This window comes from Urtica dioica, chromosome 4 (genome assembly GCF_054948205.1).
Source record: "Urtica dioica subsp. dioica isolate 48M chromosome 4, U.dioica_male_clone48M_v1_H2, whole genome shotgun sequence".
NCBI lineage: Eukaryota > Viridiplantae > Streptophyta > Magnoliopsida > Rosales > Urticaceae > Urtica > Urtica dioica.
Genome location: NC_142759.1, coordinates 1,474,086 through 1,490,533, shown reverse-complemented (window position 1 = coordinate 1,490,533; position 16,448 = coordinate 1,474,086). Strand labels below are relative to the sequence as shown.

The window sequence follows — 16,448 nt, the reverse complement described above, 5'->3', positions numbered from 1 at the left end:
ATAGTAAATAAATATAAGGAAAATATAAAAAATAAAAATAAAGATTAACCATAAGTTACACCAACGGAAAAAATCTTTATTAATATTGTTTTTAAGTCAGAGAGGGAATGTAACAGACAGAAGTGACGAATCCTAATAGACCCGTTCAAGTTACCCCGATATTACAAGTTTTTTTCATCAATATCATGAGCGTGTGTTGGTTTCATAAATAAATAAAAAATAATAGAGACTTACGTTTTTTAAATAGTAGCGTAGCCACCGAAAGCTAAAGATTGACTCTCAAACCACAAGAATTTTCTCCCGTGTTCATCGTCCCTCGGTTTCATTTCTTTCACAGAACATGCCAACATGTGCGTAAATCAATAATTTAATTTATTTATTCAAGTGAAAAGAAAAGAAAAAAAAAAGATGGGAAATGTGTTAACTTACCGCACGAGTGAAGGTCATTGACTTGAGGTCATTAAAGTCAAGTGGATCTTCAGGCTTTTTGTTGCTTCTAATTTCCAAATGTTCCTGACTGAGTCATCAGGATCTGTGAAATCAACACACCCAAAATTACACTTTCAGAATTCACATAACTCAATATCAGCTCTGAAAAAAAAGATTAGAACCCAGTAAAATCTACCTGGTTTGACCTTCTCAAGAGCTTCAAACAGAGCTCTCTCGGGCCTTTCAGTGCACCACTGAAATGAAATGTTTTCATATAGTTTGACAATCAACTCAAGAAATGATTTTAAAAAAAAATTTAAAAAAAAAAACCCATCAGCCAGTTCAATTCTGTAGGCCTATATAGTAAAACCATGTAACCCAAGACAGCAAAACAAGGTTATTTAAATCAGATTTACATTTTTTTTTTGTAACTACTGTAAAATTAGTCAACTCTACTATTTGTAAATACATCAAACACATAGAGCAAACCAAATATCCTTTTAAAATGGTAAAAAAACACAGACCAAAACCCGAATCAAATTGAAACAACTTCTTCAAAACAAAGCATCACTATGAGAAAGGAATTTATATTTTAATTGGATCTTAAATCTGTATAGTCAGAAAGCTACTGCAAGTCCTTGATATGGAGAATTAGAATATGATAATACTAAACATAAATATTTTTCTGAAACAATGAGAAAATGAAATTACCAGTAAGTGTAGGAGTGTGTGACCCATGTTTTCTCACTCAATCTCATCCGTTTGAATCCAAACACCATCTTTGTTACAGTGCTCTTTCAAAGTATCGCAGACAATGATAGAAAGATTTTGCAGTGGCGTCATTTGCAGAAACTCCGGTAGTGTTTCGAGGCTTGCAACACCTAGAATGCTCAAGGAGCGTAGACATGGCATGATTATTGTTCCTTTTGTACAAGACCCTTCCCACACTCTCCACCGCCAATTATCATAGAAAGTAAGCTCTTCCAACTTAGGAAATGAAATGACCTCTCGATCGGCTTCAGTGAGTCCTAGGAATTCTTCACCCACCGTGCACATCTTGGGAAATTTATTTAGTTCTAGTTCCTTAAGTGAAGGCAATTTCCCAAGCGGAGGTAAAGTCTCGAAATTCACGAATCCAGTTAATACGAGATGGGTGAGATTGAAAAGAGACATCATCCAAGCGGGCGACACGGTGAGACCCAAGTAATTCTCAATGGTCAGAGATTTCAAATTGGGATGTTGATGAATGGAACTCAGGATTTCCGTGTCATTGTGGTTGTTATATCAAATTGAGACCCGTCGTTTTCTTGATCACCATTGCCGATGGATTCCAGATCGTCTTCACCATCAATGGTGTCAGCTTCGTCTTCTTCGGAGATATGGCTATTCTCACCATCGATAAGTGAATTTTGAACATCAATCTGAGCATTTCGCAGATGATCTCAATTTGCTTTTGCAAAAGAAAAAAAAAAAAAAAAAAAAAAAAAAACCTACGAGTATGAAGGAAGGGCTTGGAATATCATTACCTTATTCCAAACTTTGACCATATTATCAACCTTCTCTTTTGGAACTCCGATTTGCTCTAGAACGCCGAGAACAGTTGAGCGGTGCTCTTCGAGATTTGGGGCAGTGGAGTCTAGCACATGCTGATATGACAGTAAATATAGTGAAAAACATTCCTCAAATTGGTTCATTTTCAACTTCATTGATATATTTCATAAACCTGTCACCCACATTGCTTTTCACTACAACGTAATAGAATGAAATTCAATAAGCAATGGAGAAATTAAAGAAAGAAATTAAAGAGCCGGGTGAGATTACCACAAGCAAATCAGCTTCCACTACTTCTTCCAGAGTCGCATGAAACGCTTCCACTAGCTGCAAAAATAGATTCAACATTGGGTTCGTAATGAATAAGGTGAAGAAGAGTATCACGAAATAGGCAAAGAATAGAGTTGTTTATTGTTTAACGCTATAACAACAACATACCTGCACTGGCAAATCTGAAATGAATCCCACTGTATCACTCAGGAGGACTTTCCTTCTGGATAAGATAAAAAATTGGCTAAGATAAGTCAAAAAATTCATTCTTCAAATTCAAGCCCATTACACGGCTCAAACATAGACCATATCTTACCCCGATGGAAGAACAACATTTCTTAATCTAGGATCCACAGTTGCGAAGAGTCTACAACAAAACAAAACAAAAAATAGGAAAGAATTTCATGATTTAGTATGCGTAACTCTTTGACCTTGGGAAGGAACATATTAATAAAAATGGATAAATTACCGAGAATCACTAAATAGAGGACTGTCTGAGAGTGCACTAACCAATGTAGATTTTCCCTGTTACAGCAAGATCAGAGTTACCAAACCAATAAATAATTAAAAACTAACGGGAAGCAAATGTGATCCTGTCTGAAAATCGACAGAAGCAGAGTCGTGTTCTAGCAGTACAACTGAACTTACAATCTAAATCAGAAGAAAAAGAAGTGTATAGCCAACAATGGCTACAGTGGGTAAGCCTTGTCCTTGTGAGCCTCCGGTTCTCTTCCGAGAAGCCCGCTGCACAGCTCTAGTGCGAAGAACCTCTTCGATTTGTGCCGTCAGAATTTTTCGCCAGTCTGAAATTCTGAGACAACACTCGATAAGTAAGATAAGAAGTTCCACAAACGTAATGATACGGTAAATGAGTAATCTGAGAAAAGAAGATGTGAATCACATGTCCAAATAAACAAATGGTAACTCTATCCTCAACCTATAAAAACAAGATTATAAGATAAAGATATCATATATCATAGAAGTATATTATATCTATAAAATCTAAATCCGTGAAGTATAGTCATCATCTGCCACAAGAGTCAAGCTTAACAAACTGAAGTTAGTTCCCACTAGAGCCTAAACTACACAGGGTATATCTTGAAGTTAGTTCCAAGTCACTCACTATGATACAATTATACAAAAACACCGATCGTGAACCGGACCTTTGACGTTGAAGATTAATTTCAGTTTCACCGGCACCGCCAATAAATCCACGTCCACCACTTCCTCTCCTGAAGTCAAATACAGATGGGTCATAAATCTATAGCAATCAAAAACGCACAACAGACTTTCAAAAGCACGTCGGTACATTAGAAAGCTAGAAGTTATGTTCTGCATCAATTTTTTTTTTCGCAGCATACGAACTAACCAACACATTACCCCCGAGCGCTAACAACTTCAGTATCTCCGCCAGCCCCAAAAGTAAGCTTCCCATCATCGCCTCGTACACGAACAAGTCTGGTCTTCTTATACATTAGAGCTGCCAATTCCGCCTGTAAAAAGCTAGCTCCTTTAATAAAATAACTCATCCCATGAACTCGGAAATCGATCAGCAACTATTCCAAATCAAGGTCGAAACTGCGCACCTGTAACTTCCCTTCTTTTGTGCTGGCGTGAGCATGGAATATCTCGATTATGAGACCGACCCTGTCCAGCACTGGCTTTCCCCACAATCTCTGCATTGTTTCGGAAGCCGAATAAAATAAAATAAAAAATAAAAATAAAAAAGGTCACAATTGAGAACCTTTGTCAAGAAAGCCAAACGAATTTACCTCCAAATTCCTCTGCTGAACCCCGCTCAGCATTGCATTCACGAAAACAGCATCAACTTCATCACCCTGGTTTGTATTATCACATATCAGTAACACGTTAATCAATACTGCTCTCTAACGCCAATCTTGTATACAAAAACGAAATAAGTTTATGCCTTTGATTCGACATGATTTAGGTGGATTTTAACATTTTCCACTGTCCCTCCACCAAAATACGTATCTGCACAAACATACATTCATTCAGAAATGAAAAAAAAAATATCGGCTTAAAGCACAGAGAGAGAGAGAGAGAGAGAGAGAGAGAGAGAGAGAGAGAGTTGAAGAAGCTAACCAGCGTGAGCCCTATGACCTCTGGCGGAGTGGTTTTGAACGACTATGTGCTCAGGAACCTTCTTCTCGGCGGCGACGACATGGTCGAAGTACTCTTCGCGGATTTCGCCGAGAGAGTCGGCGAGGCAAACAGCTTCGTCAAGCTTTGCCTGAAGCAACGAATCAGGGCGGAGTCGAGGCTGAACCACCAGAAGCGTCGCAGCGTCATCGCCGGAGCTCGCGTCCTGGGAATACAGCTCTGCCGGAACCCTAATTCTCGCCGGCGAGAGAGAAATCGAAGCTCGGTAGAGAGACGACCTCGTTAGAGAGATTGCCGCTCTCAGCATTTTTTTAGATATTTGCTCAAATCAAGTATTCTTCTCAGACAATGTTAGTATTTTTAATTATATTTCTTTTTTCTTCAAAAACCCCAAGATTTCTAAAAATCCCAAGTCAATGAACCCTAAACTACCGATAATCCGGATTCAGAGACTCAAATCCGAAGCCTATCAACGCATAACGAACAGGAGAGGACATTAAGCAATCCATATGATCGAACCGAAATCTTGAATCATCATCGAATTTATCATTTTGTCTTTAGAAGAATTTTATTTTGCCCAATTATTTTGTCCCAACTGATTCCCACCCAAACTACTATTTTTTTTTCCTACGCTGCATGCGGTCCTATTTCATAAATACGTGATATTTCGATTAAAAAACGACAATCCTGGACAAAACATCAAAAAACGACATCGTTCGTTTCAGAAAATAAAAAACGACAGTCCTACAAAACGACATTGTCCAAAAAACGACAATCCAACAAAACGACATTGTCCAAAAAACGACAATCCAACAAAACGACATTGTCCAAAAAAACAACAATCGAACAAAACGACATTGTCTAAAAAACGACAATCCTACAAAACGACATTGTCCAAAAAACGACAATCCTACAAACGACATTGTCCAAAAAACGACAATCCTACAAACGACATTGTCCAAAAAACGACAATCCTACAAAACGACATCCTTCGTTTCAGAAAATAAAAAAAACAACAATCATGAGAAACGACATAATACCAAATCGTTCGTTTCAGAAATTGAAATTGAAAAACGACGAATTTAAGAAATATGAGGACTATCGAATGAGTTGATAATTAAAGACGAATTTCAGCAACGAATTAGAAGAATTTATCATGCTCTCTCTCTCTCGCCGATCACAGTTTTTTAAAAAAACCTAATCAAACTATAATTCCCTTTTCCCGAACCTTAATCCTAACTTAAGCTTGAAGCTGCTTCCATCTCCTACAATGGAAAAAAAAAATTGTAATTTTTTTTTTTTAAAACAGTAATCCAGTGCCTTGCATTATATATCGAGTCAACACGCAATTTATTTAGTTATTTTTCTTTGTCAAACAAAAAAATATGGAGTCAACGAACTGAGTTAAAATTTCTCACAATGTAGAAGAAGACGGGAATTCATAGTAAATAAATATAAGGAAAAAATAAAAATAAAAATAAAGATTAACCATATGTTACACCAACGGAAAAAATCTTCATTAATATTGTTTTTAAGTCAGAGAGGGAATGTAACAGACAAAAGTGACGAATCCTAATAGACTCGTTCAAGTTACCCCGATATGACAAGTTTTTTTCATCAATATCATGAGCGTGTGTTGGTTTCATAAAAAAATAAAAATAAAAATAAATAATAGAGACTTACGTTTTTTAAATAGTAGTGTAGCCACCGAAAGCTAAAGATTGACGCTCAAACCACAAGAGTTTCCTCCCGTGTTCATCGTCCCTCGGTTTCATTTCTTTCACAGAACACGCCAACATGGTCTCTGCTACATATTTCGGCAATGTGGGTCTGGCCGAGTCATCAGGCTCTGTGAAATCAACACACCCAAAATTACACTTTCAGAATTCACATACCTCAATATCAGCTCTGAAAAAAATATTAGAACTTAGTAAAATCTACCTGGTTTGACCTTCTCAAGAGCTTCAAACAGAGCTTTCTCGGGCCTTTCAGAGCACCACTGAAATGAAATGTTTTCATATAGTTTGACAATCAACTCAAGAAATGATTAAAAAAAAAAAAAAAAAAACCAGAGAACCCATCAGTCAGTTCAATTCTGTAGGCCTATATAGTAAAACCATGTAATCCAAGACAGCAAAACGAGGTTATTTAAATAAGATTTACAATTTTTTTGTAATTACAGTAAAAATTAGACAACTCTACTATTTGTAAAAACATCAAACACATAGAGCAAACCAAATGTCCTTTTAAAATGGTAAAAAAACAGACCAAAACCCTAATCACTTATCGGCATAAAAGAAACACAATAAGGACTTACAGCACCGAGCTTGTGAAGGACTTCCTCCAAGATTATGGAGATGATGACTATGATGGCCCAAACTCCGGAGACCATCCTGGTCTGCATATGATCGAGCTCCTTCGACTAACCTGTAATCACCGTTGCCGCTATGGCTTTCCGATCAAACTCCAAGCTCAGCAACAAAGATGACAATCCATATCGCACTTAAAAAAACAAAAGAAAAAACAAAAAATGACTGATATTTTTTTAAAAAATCACACGTACCTTCAATATGCAAAGTTTGGAAGTGGTAACTGCTTTTTGAGTGTCAAATTATGGCCAATTCAGGGTTGCATAAACGGTTGCTAAGAGGAGATTCAATTGTGGCAGATTCAGGTTTGCTTCGGTCCTAGCCAAAGGTTTCTTTCTCCCTCTATTTCTTTTTAGTTTTATTCTGGTTTCTTCGAAGAAAAAAAAAAGTAATGCCAAAAGATGTTTGGGTTCTTTGTGAAGTCTTATGGAATTGATGTTTTTTTTTAATATTTCTCGTGCTTTTTATAATTAACCACACCTGAGCGAGTTGTTCCATAGCAAATTGACAATACGAACTCAAACACACCAAGCTTCCGACCGGGGTCGACACCGGTTATAAGCCGTAAATTCAAAACAATTTTCCAAAATAGTTATTTTACTTCATAAATTCACACCTTGGAGGTCTGATCATCACCGTAAATTTATAATCAATGAGTAGATGTTTCCTGCTCCCATTTATTCCATCCACGAATCTGAGAAAACAGAACCACGGTCACTTACCTCTCATTTTGACACAAAAATTTGTTGTCTGCTAAATTAATAGTAAATAAATATATGAAAAAATAAAAAAACAAAAAAATAAAAATGAACCATATGTGACACCAACGGAAAAAAATCTTCATTAGTATTGTTTTTAAGTCAGAGTGGGAATGTAACAGACAAAAGTGAAGAATCCTAATACAGCGTTCAAGTTCCCCAGATATTACATTTTTCTTTATCAATATCATGAGCGTGTGTTGGTTTCATAAATAAAATAGTAGAGACTTACGTTTTTTAAATAGTAGCGTAGCCGCCGAAAGCTAAATATTGACGCTCAAACCCACGAGTTTTCTCCCGTGTTCTTCTTCCCTCGGTTTCATTTCTTTGACAGAACACGGCAACATGGTCTCCGAGACATATTTTGGCAATGTGGGTCTGACTGAGTCAAGAGCACCGAAATGAAGCCCAGAATCATCAGGCTCTGTGAAATCAACACACCCAAAATTACAATTTCAGATTTTACATAACTCAATATATAAGCTCTGAAAAAAGAGAGCAGAACTCAGTAAAATCTACCTGGTTTGACCTTCTCAAGAGCTTCAAACAGAGCTCTCTCGAGCCTTTCAATGCACCACTGAAATTAAATATTTTCATTTAGTTTGACAATCAACTCGAGAAATGATTAAAAAAAACTTAAATATAACCAAAACCCATCAGCCAGTTCAATTTTATAGGCCTATAGAGTAAAACCATGTAACCCAAGACAGCAAAATGAGGTTATTTAAATCAGACTTACTTTCTTTTTTTTTCGATTACTGTAAAAATTAGTCAACTCTACTCTTTGTAAGAATATCAAAGACATAGAGCAAACCAAATTTCCTTTTAAAATGGTAAAAAAACAGAGACCAAAACCCTAATCACTTTTCAGCATAAAAAAGAAACACAACAAGGACTTACAGCATCGAGCTTGTGAAGGACTTCCTCCAAGATTACGGAAATGATGATTATGATGGCCCAAACTCCGGAGTCCGTCCAGGTCTGCAGATGATGGAGCTCCTTCGACTGACCTGTCATCTCCGTTGACGCTATGGCTTTCCGACCAAACTCCAAGCTCAGCATCAAAGATGACAATCCATATCGCACTTTAAAAAATAAATTAATAAAGAAAAGGAAAGGAAAACCAATGACTGATATTTTCTTAAAAAATCACACATACCTTCAATATGCAAAGTTTGGAAGTGGTAACTGTTTTTTTGAGTGTCGAACTATGGCCAATTCAGGGTTGCATAAACGGTTGCTAAGAGGAGATGCAATCATGGCAGATTCGGGTTTGCTTCGGTCCTAGCCAAAGCTTTCTTTCTCCCTCTATTTCTTTTTAGTTTTATTCAGGTTTCTTCGAAGAAAAAAAAAATAGTAATGCCAAAAGATGTTTGGGTTCTTTGTGAAGTCTTATGGAATTGATGTTTTTTTTTAATATTTCTCATGCTTTTTATAATTAACCAAACCTGAGCGAGTTGTTCCATAGCAGATTGACAATACGAACTCGAACACACCAAGCTTCCGACTGGGGTCGACACCGGTTATAAGCCGTAAATTCAAAATAATTTTCCAAAATAGTTATTTTACTTCATAAATTCACACCTTGGAGGTCTGATCATCACCACAATCATATTTGTTGTCATCCTCTTCTTTAACCCCATTGCTAAACCACTCTTGAGCTAGAATCGCTCGCAGACTGCACAGTGAAAAAAAAAAAGAATAAAACGCCGGGAAAAAAAAATACTTGCGCTGCAAGAAACAAAACAAGGGGGGTAAACCTGATATTCCTCCAACCCTTTCTATGATGGGCAAGGCGGAGGAGGGTTCCCGTGGAAGCTCTCAGTGAAGACACACACAGAGACAACCACAGATGACGGTCAAGTAACCACATCACAAGCCTGAAAACACACACAGAGGAAACCATAGATGACAGTCAAGTAACCACATCAAAAGCCTGAAAACACACACTAGATCAAAGGAGTTTTTGCAAAGCTACCACATCACAATCAAGTTAATTCTGTCAAATCAATAAAGCTTATTGTAGGTGTTGAATACCTGAAAGAGTATTGAGAGTAGATTCTCGGCGGCCCATTTGAAAGCGCTTGGCTTCCTTTATCCTAGGGTATATCGCCATAATTTGCAATACCATAGAAAGAAGGTAAAACTACTTCCTATGCAAACAGCGTGGTAGTCAGAACAAGTAAAATTGAGCACACAAGTAAAAATAGCATTATAACATATATAAAAAACTATAAAACAAAAGAATTAATGAGCCATTTCCAACATAAATTTCTTACAAAATATCTATTTAACAATGGAATAATCATTAGATTTAGAACAAATCTGTTTATTACAGGCTCTACTTCGCTCTCTCCCAAAACAAATTTATTCATTTTCTTCACTATCCCATCTATTTATATAGATAATATAGTAATAAAAAAACATCAGTTATTCTAAATTCATACCCTTAACTGTGAAGTCATTGTTATGTCCCTTTAATCCTGAGATCCTAACAATTACTTACTCTGTACAAGTCCATTATATATGAGAAATATGCATACAAATATTTGCTCTTACAACACTGCTAGTACTGACACGAGGATTAGCTCATCTGCTAGTGTTGTTCATATTCCCTTGAGGAACAATTTATAATAACGCCACTTTTAGAAATCAGTAAGTAAAACAATAGATGTTCACATACAACGGTGGTCTTATGACTGGCTCTCTCGATCAGACCTATCTTGCAAAGAGTGTCGATCTCCCTAGCCAAAGGAGGAGCCGGATGAATCAAACCTTTCTCGCAAAGCCTGTGAAGATATATTGGGTTAGAAATAAATACAAAACAGGGAAAAAAAGAAAAAGAAAAACGAAATAGAGAGAACTCCCCATTTGTTTACAGCTTCCTTTGTTCAAGAATGATGATTCGATCACCGTGTGGTCGTACCTAATCTCTCTTATTCACCCAAGTGTGGCCGAATCACCGCCATGGTTCTGTTGGCTTAACCGGCACCGATCCCAATCATAGGCTCTACGGACGATCCGCACTAGCACGAGCTTCTGAGAGGGACGGCGTTGACAATCGGCCGCAAGATTCCGGCGACGGCGTCGTGACTGCCCCGCGAACAGAAACCCCAAGAAAACGGAATCAGAGAGAGAATGTTAACTTTCTAGGGTTTTCGTTTGGCTTTCTAGGGTTTATACTCGTTCTTTGAGGGACGCGACGGGACTTATTTCTTTCCACAGCGAATCGCGTTCTCCACCTGCGCTTTTAGCCCGATCACCGTCGCTCGGTTCTGAGGCGTCTCCATCACCGGAGCCCCGGAAAAATCTCTCCGATCAACCAGCCGGAACGGGTTGAGACCTGGCGGTGGTGCGACTTGGCCTCGCGGACAACGCCGCTCATTGACACCACCAAATCCAGGCTCCGCGGATGATTGAAAACCCATTACCGGCGAGATTCTTTTTGCCGAGGTCGGCGATGGCGATCGGCCCTGCGACGGCGTCGGGGTTTGGCGACGAGGCAGAAAGGGACAGGCTGTGAGCGAGCAGGGACGGCGGCGAATAAACCCTAGATCGCCATTCAATTACCCTAAATTGCCACAAAACTGAAGAGAGGGAAATAGAAGAAGAATAGTATGAGGTTTCCGTTTTTTATAACCCTTCTCTTGAGTGACCGTTATTAACTCATTTCTACATTTTTTTTAGTTTCCTTTTTTGTTTTACACAGTACAAGTTAACTCCGTGCAACAAAACGCGTCTATAATTTCATATTATATTGACCAGGTATTTTCCACAGTTTCCGTTTGGATTAATATTTTTTTATGATTAAGCCAGCTGTAAAATTATAATATCAATTGGTAAGTGCTTGGGCTTCACTTATGTTATGTATATTTTTCTTTTATCCAAAATATGTTATGTACATATTAGTCACTTGAATAGTAAGTAATTCATTTCAAAGTGGAGAAATATTAAAGTTAAACTTTTTAGTCGGAAAATATCTAATTAAACTAGAGTTTTGATTCAAAATTGGACAAAAATACCCCTCAAATCAAATAAATTCATCTCACACCTCTTTGTTCATTTCACTCACACGGACTCTCTCACACCCGATTTTGACGAGATACGTAGAAATCCAACAAGATACGATTCTAACGGTTTACGATAGACAAATTTTGCATAAATTTGACTTTTACCACTCAAAATGCCCAAAAACTATAAACTTCATTGTAAATCTTCGAAATCATCATAAATGAGAGCTATGGAGAGAGAAAGAGTAGAGGATATTATAAAAATTAGAGAGATAATGAGAGAAAAATTAGTTAAATGAGTTTAAATAATATTTTTGTCCGATTTTTGATTAAAAGTTCAATTTCAAGTATTATCCAATTAAGAAATCTAACTTTAATATTTCTCGGTCTACAAAATGAAATTTCTCAATATTAACTTGTATATTTTGTTGATAAAGACAACAAGTAAATCTTCCGTGGCAATAGAGTACATATTTGTTTCGTGGCAACTATAAAACAAAAATGTAGTAAGTAATTACTCTCAAGCAACAATCTAATGATTAAAATTATCATTAAATAAAACTTTTTCATAATCTGACTAGCATATTGTCGGAAGGGACGACGAGGCTCTCGAGCTTTTGGCTCAGATGAGGACGGACGGTTTTTCTCCAAGTGTTAAGACTCACACCGTTCTCCTCCAATCTCTGTGCCGGCTTGGCAGAGTTACCGAGGCGTTCGAGCTCTTCAGAGAGATGAAGGAAAAGGACGCTCAGAGCTACAATGTCCTCGTCGGAAGCCTCGCGAGGGACGGGAAGTTCGACGAGGCTTCGGATTTGGTCAAAGAGATGTCGAGGAATCGGGTGGTCCCGAGCGTGGTGACATACAACGTGCTGATCGACGGGTATTGCAAGAGAGGAATGGTCGATTCCGCCCTCCGGGTTTTTCGTCTCATGGAATCTGAGAAGTGTCCTCCGGATTCCGTCACATTCACGTCCCTGATCGGAGGCCATTGCCGGCGGAATCAGGTCCACAGAGGGATGTCTCTACTCTCCGAGATGCTCAAAAGAAAGCTCTCACCGAACAAGATCACCTTCACTTCGCTCATCCACGGCCAGTTAAAGGCCGGCCACATAGACATCGCTTACAAGCTTCTCGGGATGATGAACGATTCCGGCCTGGTCTCTGACGAGGTCACCTACGGAGTGTTCATCGACGGGCTCTGTAAGAACGGCCGATTGGACAAAGCCGACTCGATATTCGAATCTCTCCGAGAAAAGGGCATAAGCGCCAACGAGACGATGTGCAACGCTTTGATCGCCGAGGCGCTGGAGATGATCTCCGACGAGAATTTTCCGGCGAGCGATTGCGCCTACAACGCCCTTATCAGCGCTATCTGCAAGGAGGAGAAGAGGGTCGAAATCGAGCTGTTGCTCGAGGCGATGCTGAGGAAGGGCGTGAATCCGACGGTGGTGACGTACACGATCTTCGCCGGAGAGTTACTGGAATCCGGCGAGTTCGAGAACGCCCGGAGAATCGCCGACCGGATGATCTCGGGCGGAACGAAACCAGACTCGCGTTTCCACAACAAATTCCTCAAAGCCCTCTGCAACCAAGGGAACACGGAAGAAGCCGAGTCTCTGGTCGCGAAGATGATCGAAGACGGGGTTTCCCCGGATTCGTATAGCTACACTTTCTTGATCGACATGTACGGGAATCTCGGCTCGATTGATCGAGCCTTCGACGCTCTGACCCGCATGATCGCCGCGGGTTGCGAGCCCTCCTGCGAAACGTATCGCTGCCTGATCCAGCCTATGATGATGAAGAAGAAGAAGAAGAAGAAAAGTGACGAAGAAGATTATCTGAAACCGGTCGTCGAGGTTTGGAAGGACTTGGAGCTCGAGGACGCCACGAGGCTCTTCGAGGAAATGGGTCGGCGTGGATGCGGGCCCCACGCAGGGGCGTACGAGAAGCTTATCGTGGGCCTCTGCGGCGAAAACCGACTGGATATCTCCCTTAGGCTGTTGGACCACATGGGCGAAAATGGAATTTCGCCCACCGAGGATATATACTGCGCTCTCTTTAATTGCTGTTGCGAGTCCTCCAAAATGTACGGAGAGGCGACGAAGCTGTTGGACGTGATGGCCGAGAAGCAATACCTTCCTTCGCTCGACCGCGCGAAGTCACTCGTGTGCAAGCTCTGCGAAGAGGGTAAAGAAGAAGAGGCGAAATCGGTGTTTTGTAAGCTGTTACGGTGCGGATATAACTGTGACGAAGTGGCTTGGGAGATACTCATACATGGTTTGCTTAAAAAAGGCTTTGCAGAGTTGTGCAAAGAACTTGCAAGCACAATGGAAAAAATGGGGTGTCATCTTCATTCTCACACACATTCACTTTTAAAGCAAGGGATTGATAGTGCTGACAAATAAATCTGATTTTCCATACTATTTTTTTTTTCCTCATGTACCATCCGCTGACTCTAATGAAGTACTAAGCTAGAGAAAGATACCAAAAAAAAAAAAAAAACACTAACAGCCATAAACTCTTTTTTATCTCTACTTTGTTACATATACATCATTTTTTTTCTTCCTTTCAAAAGTGATAAACATACTCGTTAGGATGGTCTTCGTTGTAAATCTCCTCCTGCATCAATGGCGCGCTTGTAATAAGCAACTTCATTGCCGAACTTGCTTCAAAGCAACTAAAGAAAACCGGCCGGTCGATTTTTGGTTACATGTAACAGCTATTGAATAATGTCTTCCAGCGTTATAATCGCGACGGGTTTCCCAGCTTCGTTGGGAATCGGAAACGGCTCTTTATCAGCCCGCAAAAGGTCCAATCCGAAGTTGGTTGACCATTTCTTCAACAACTTAATCTTTCTATCGCTCTTCGAAGAAACATAAGTTATTTCGTCGCAAATGTCCACTTTTTTATTTATTTATTTATTATTTTTTTTTTTTATTTGCTCGAAAGCAAATGTCCACTTTAACTTCTCTATATGAATTATGTTTTTTCAGACGAGAGATCACATTGGACAACCATCCATCGAGAAATTTATAAAAATATCATGTCTATCATCTATCAGCAAAATCACACATAATTTTATATATGTATGGAAAATATACTAACATGTTCAATAGAATGATTAAAAGTCAACAAAATTATTACAATTCTAGGATTTGAGAAGATGAAATCAAATTGGGATTTGGACTATGTTCTTGAATGAATCAGAGACCCAAAACAATTTTATTTGACTTATCGATTTGTACATCAAACCAGCCTTTATATAGGCTGTGAACAATATGTAACGACAGATAAAAACTACATCAACCAAAAACGACATAACAAAGACTGCTTAAACTAAACTAAAACTGTAAACGACATGACCAAATCTAAATTCTAATACACTCCCTCAAGATGAACTTGTGATGAAAGTTCATCTTGGACTGAACGTGGACTCCGGAGAAAACATATACAACTCCGGTTAAAAAAAAAATTCGCTCTTCGTAGAGTTGGAGAAGACAAGAGCTCGACGAAGATGAAGACAAAACTCTGACAAAGATGTAACTCTACTTGAACGCCCCAAAACTCGTAGTACACCTCCACGAATAGCCTTCCTCCACGATGACCAAGCTCTCTTCACCTCAGCGGCGCTGATCCTCTCCCAGTCCCACGACTCCAGACAGCGGTTGAACCACCGAAAAAGTCTGGACATCGGGGTTTAATAGAGAGAATCTCGGACTGACTTCGGCGAGGGGTTGTTGTGGCTTTTCAGGCGAGGTAGACGAATGAATCTGGAGGGCTTTGACATGGCAGGGACTCGCTGGAGTTGAATCTTGAATGTCTTGACATGGCGAGACTCGCCAGAGAATGATCTTGAAGGTTTGACACGGCTGGAATCGCCGGAAAATGATCTCGATCGATTGACACTTGATGCAACGTCGTCTTGATCGCAACTCAGAGACGGAATTGTCTCCGAATTAATGAGAATCCGTCTGAACTTCAAGAATGGACGCCATCTCGTTCTTTCCCTAGATCGAGAGAAAGGAACGTCGTCTAGAATCTTCATCGGATCGAAATAAAGAACTCCCCGTCGATGAATCTCCGAATTCCGCCATGGACACACGGGAAAGGAATCAGAAATTGCAATTGAGAAACGAGAGAAAGACAAACCCAGAAATGGATTGAGGATAGGCGTCGCCGATCCCGTCGAGGTTTCTTCAATCGTCATTGAAGAGACGATGAAAACGAAACAAATCTCGGATTTGGGGGCCGAATCGATGACCTAATCTCAGAAACTTTGCTGAAAATCGCTCTGAACCGGGCGACTCGTCTCCGTCGATGAAGCTTCGTTATCCGGCATCACAGCAACAAAAAGGAAGCTTGAAATCGAGGAGATGAGATCGGAAATCGGAAAACTCAGAGACCGCGGAAGATTCGCTCTGATACCATATTACAATTCTAGGATTTGAGAAGATGAAATCAAATTGGGAATTTGGACTATGTTCTTGAATGAATCAGAGACCCAAAACAGTTTTATTTGACTTATCGATTTGTACATCAAACCAGCCTTTATATAGACTGTGAACAATATGTAACGACAGATAAAAACTACACTAACCAAAAAGCAAAAAAATTCCTTGCTGTTCAAGTTTTCCCTTTTAAACTCCCCACAAGAAGAAAATAGCCACAGTGCAATCCAGTGGTTGATGCTGTCAATCAAACCACTGGCAGTGGCGGACCCACGTTGAAGGCCCAAGAGGCCTGGCCCCCCCACAAAAAAAAAAAATTCAGGCTAAATTTTTTTTTTTTTTTTTTTTCGGCCAAAATTCAGTTTTGGCCCCCCCGCCGCCCCCCCCCCCGCCTTCCGAGTCTGGATCCGCCACTGACCACTGGTAAAGTTCCATAGAATGATGCTCGAAAGGTTCAGATGATTCATGTGATGAGCTTCAGAATAATAAGTA

The 16,448-nt window shown here is 39.4% G+C and overlaps 4 protein-coding genes and 1 pseudogene across 9 annotated transcripts in view; 1 reads left to right on the top strand and 4 right to left on the bottom strand.

The window, feature by feature from the left end:
* Nucleotides 1-11,074, bottom strand: part of LOC149399087 (MLO-like protein 8) — a 38,686-nt gene extending 27,612 nt beyond the window's left edge. Inside the window, exons 1-11 of one of the 4 annotated variants that reach the window (XR_016296524.1) lie at nt 10,182-11,074; nt 9,536-9,651; nt 9,259-9,378; nt 8,399-9,176; nt 8,018-8,075; nt 7,731-7,922; nt 7,357-7,434; nt 6,689-6,873; nt 6,313-6,370; nt 6,055-6,220; nt 5,364-5,636 (exon numbers count right to left, since the gene is read on the bottom strand). Coding sequence is in view for 1 of the 4 variants with exons in the window: in XM_089612010.1 (XP_089468136.1) it covers nt 7,762-7,922; nt 8,018-8,075; nt 8,399-8,560 (381 nt within the window). In the remaining 3 variants the exon portion in view is untranslated. The other 3 variants (XR_016296523.1, XR_016296525.1, XM_089612010.1) reach the window with 3 other exon arrangements.
* Nucleotides 1-16,448, bottom strand: part of LOC149399084 (GTP-binding protein At3g49725, chloroplastic-like) — a 29,201-nt pseudogene that overhangs the window by 458 nt on the left and 12,295 nt on the right. The window contains exons 12-16 of the transcript XR_016296520.1: nt 1,956-2,075; nt 1,141-1,850; nt 626-683; nt 430-532; nt 235-328 (exon numbers count right to left, since the gene is read on the bottom strand). The product of XR_016296520.1 is annotated as a GTP-binding protein At3g49725, chloroplastic-like (transcript). The remainder of the gene's footprint in view (nt 1-234; nt 329-429; nt 533-625; nt 684-1,140; nt 1,851-1,955; nt 2,076-16,448) is intronic.
* On the bottom strand, nt 1,174-1,602 carry LOC149399089 (putative disease resistance protein At3g14460). The gene has a single exon (XM_089612787.1). It carries the CDS (start codon nt 1,600-1,602, stop codon nt 1,174-1,176), a length of 429 nt encoding a protein of 142 aa, XP_089468913.1.
* Nucleotides 3,230-4,962, bottom strand: LOC149399088 (GTP-binding protein At3g49725, chloroplastic-like). Of its 2 annotated transcripts, none has more exons than XM_089612005.1 (6): nt 4,354-4,962; nt 4,178-4,242; nt 4,023-4,088; nt 3,837-3,926; nt 3,631-3,743; nt 3,230-3,482 (listed from the first exon to the last, which is right to left on the bottom strand). In XM_089612005.1, exons 1-6 carry the CDS (start codon nt 4,676-4,678, stop codon nt 3,311-3,313), a joined length of 831 nt encoding a protein of 276 aa, XP_089468131.1. In that variant the 5' UTR covers nt 4,679-4,962; the 3' UTR covers nt 3,230-3,310. The 2 variants fall into 2 exon arrangements, with proteins under 2 accessions (XP_089468131.1, XP_089468133.1); XM_089612007.1 differs by having other exon boundaries at nt 3,418-3,482; nt 3,620-3,743; nt 4,354-4,959.
* LOC149399086 (uncharacterized) lies at nt 10,959-14,256 on the top strand. The gene is made up of 3 exons (XM_089612130.1): nt 10,959-11,017; nt 11,946-11,952; nt 12,090-14,256. Exons 1-3 carry the CDS (start codon nt 10,959-10,961, stop codon nt 13,911-13,913), a joined length of 1,890 nt encoding a protein of 629 aa, XP_089468256.1. The 3' UTR covers nt 13,914-14,256.

What these genes read in the sequence shown, in the direction of transcription:
- LOC149399089 (XM_089612787.1), bottom strand. Translation starts at nt 1,602, where the DNA reads ATGTCTCTTTTCAATCTCACCCATCTCGTATTAACTGGATTCGTGAAT.
- LOC149399088 (XM_089612005.1), bottom strand. Translation starts at nt 4,678, where the DNA reads ATGCTGAGAGCGGCAATCTCTCTAACGAGGTCGTCTCTCTACCGAGCT. An exon ending in AGGTCATAGGGCTCACGCTG is followed by an intron (nt 4,243 to 4,353) that starts GTTAGCTTCTTC and finishes ATGTTTGTGCAG; the next exon opens with ATACGTATTTTGGTGGAGGG. An exon ending in GAAGTTGTTAGCGCTCGGGG is followed by an intron (nt 3,483 to 3,630) that starts GTAATGTGTTGG and finishes ATTTGACTTCAG; the next exon opens with GAGAGGAAGTGGTGGACGTG.
- LOC149399086 (XM_089612130.1), top strand. Translation starts at nt 10,959, where the DNA reads ATGGCGATCGGCCCTGCGACGGCGTCGGGGTTTGGCGACGAGGCAGAA.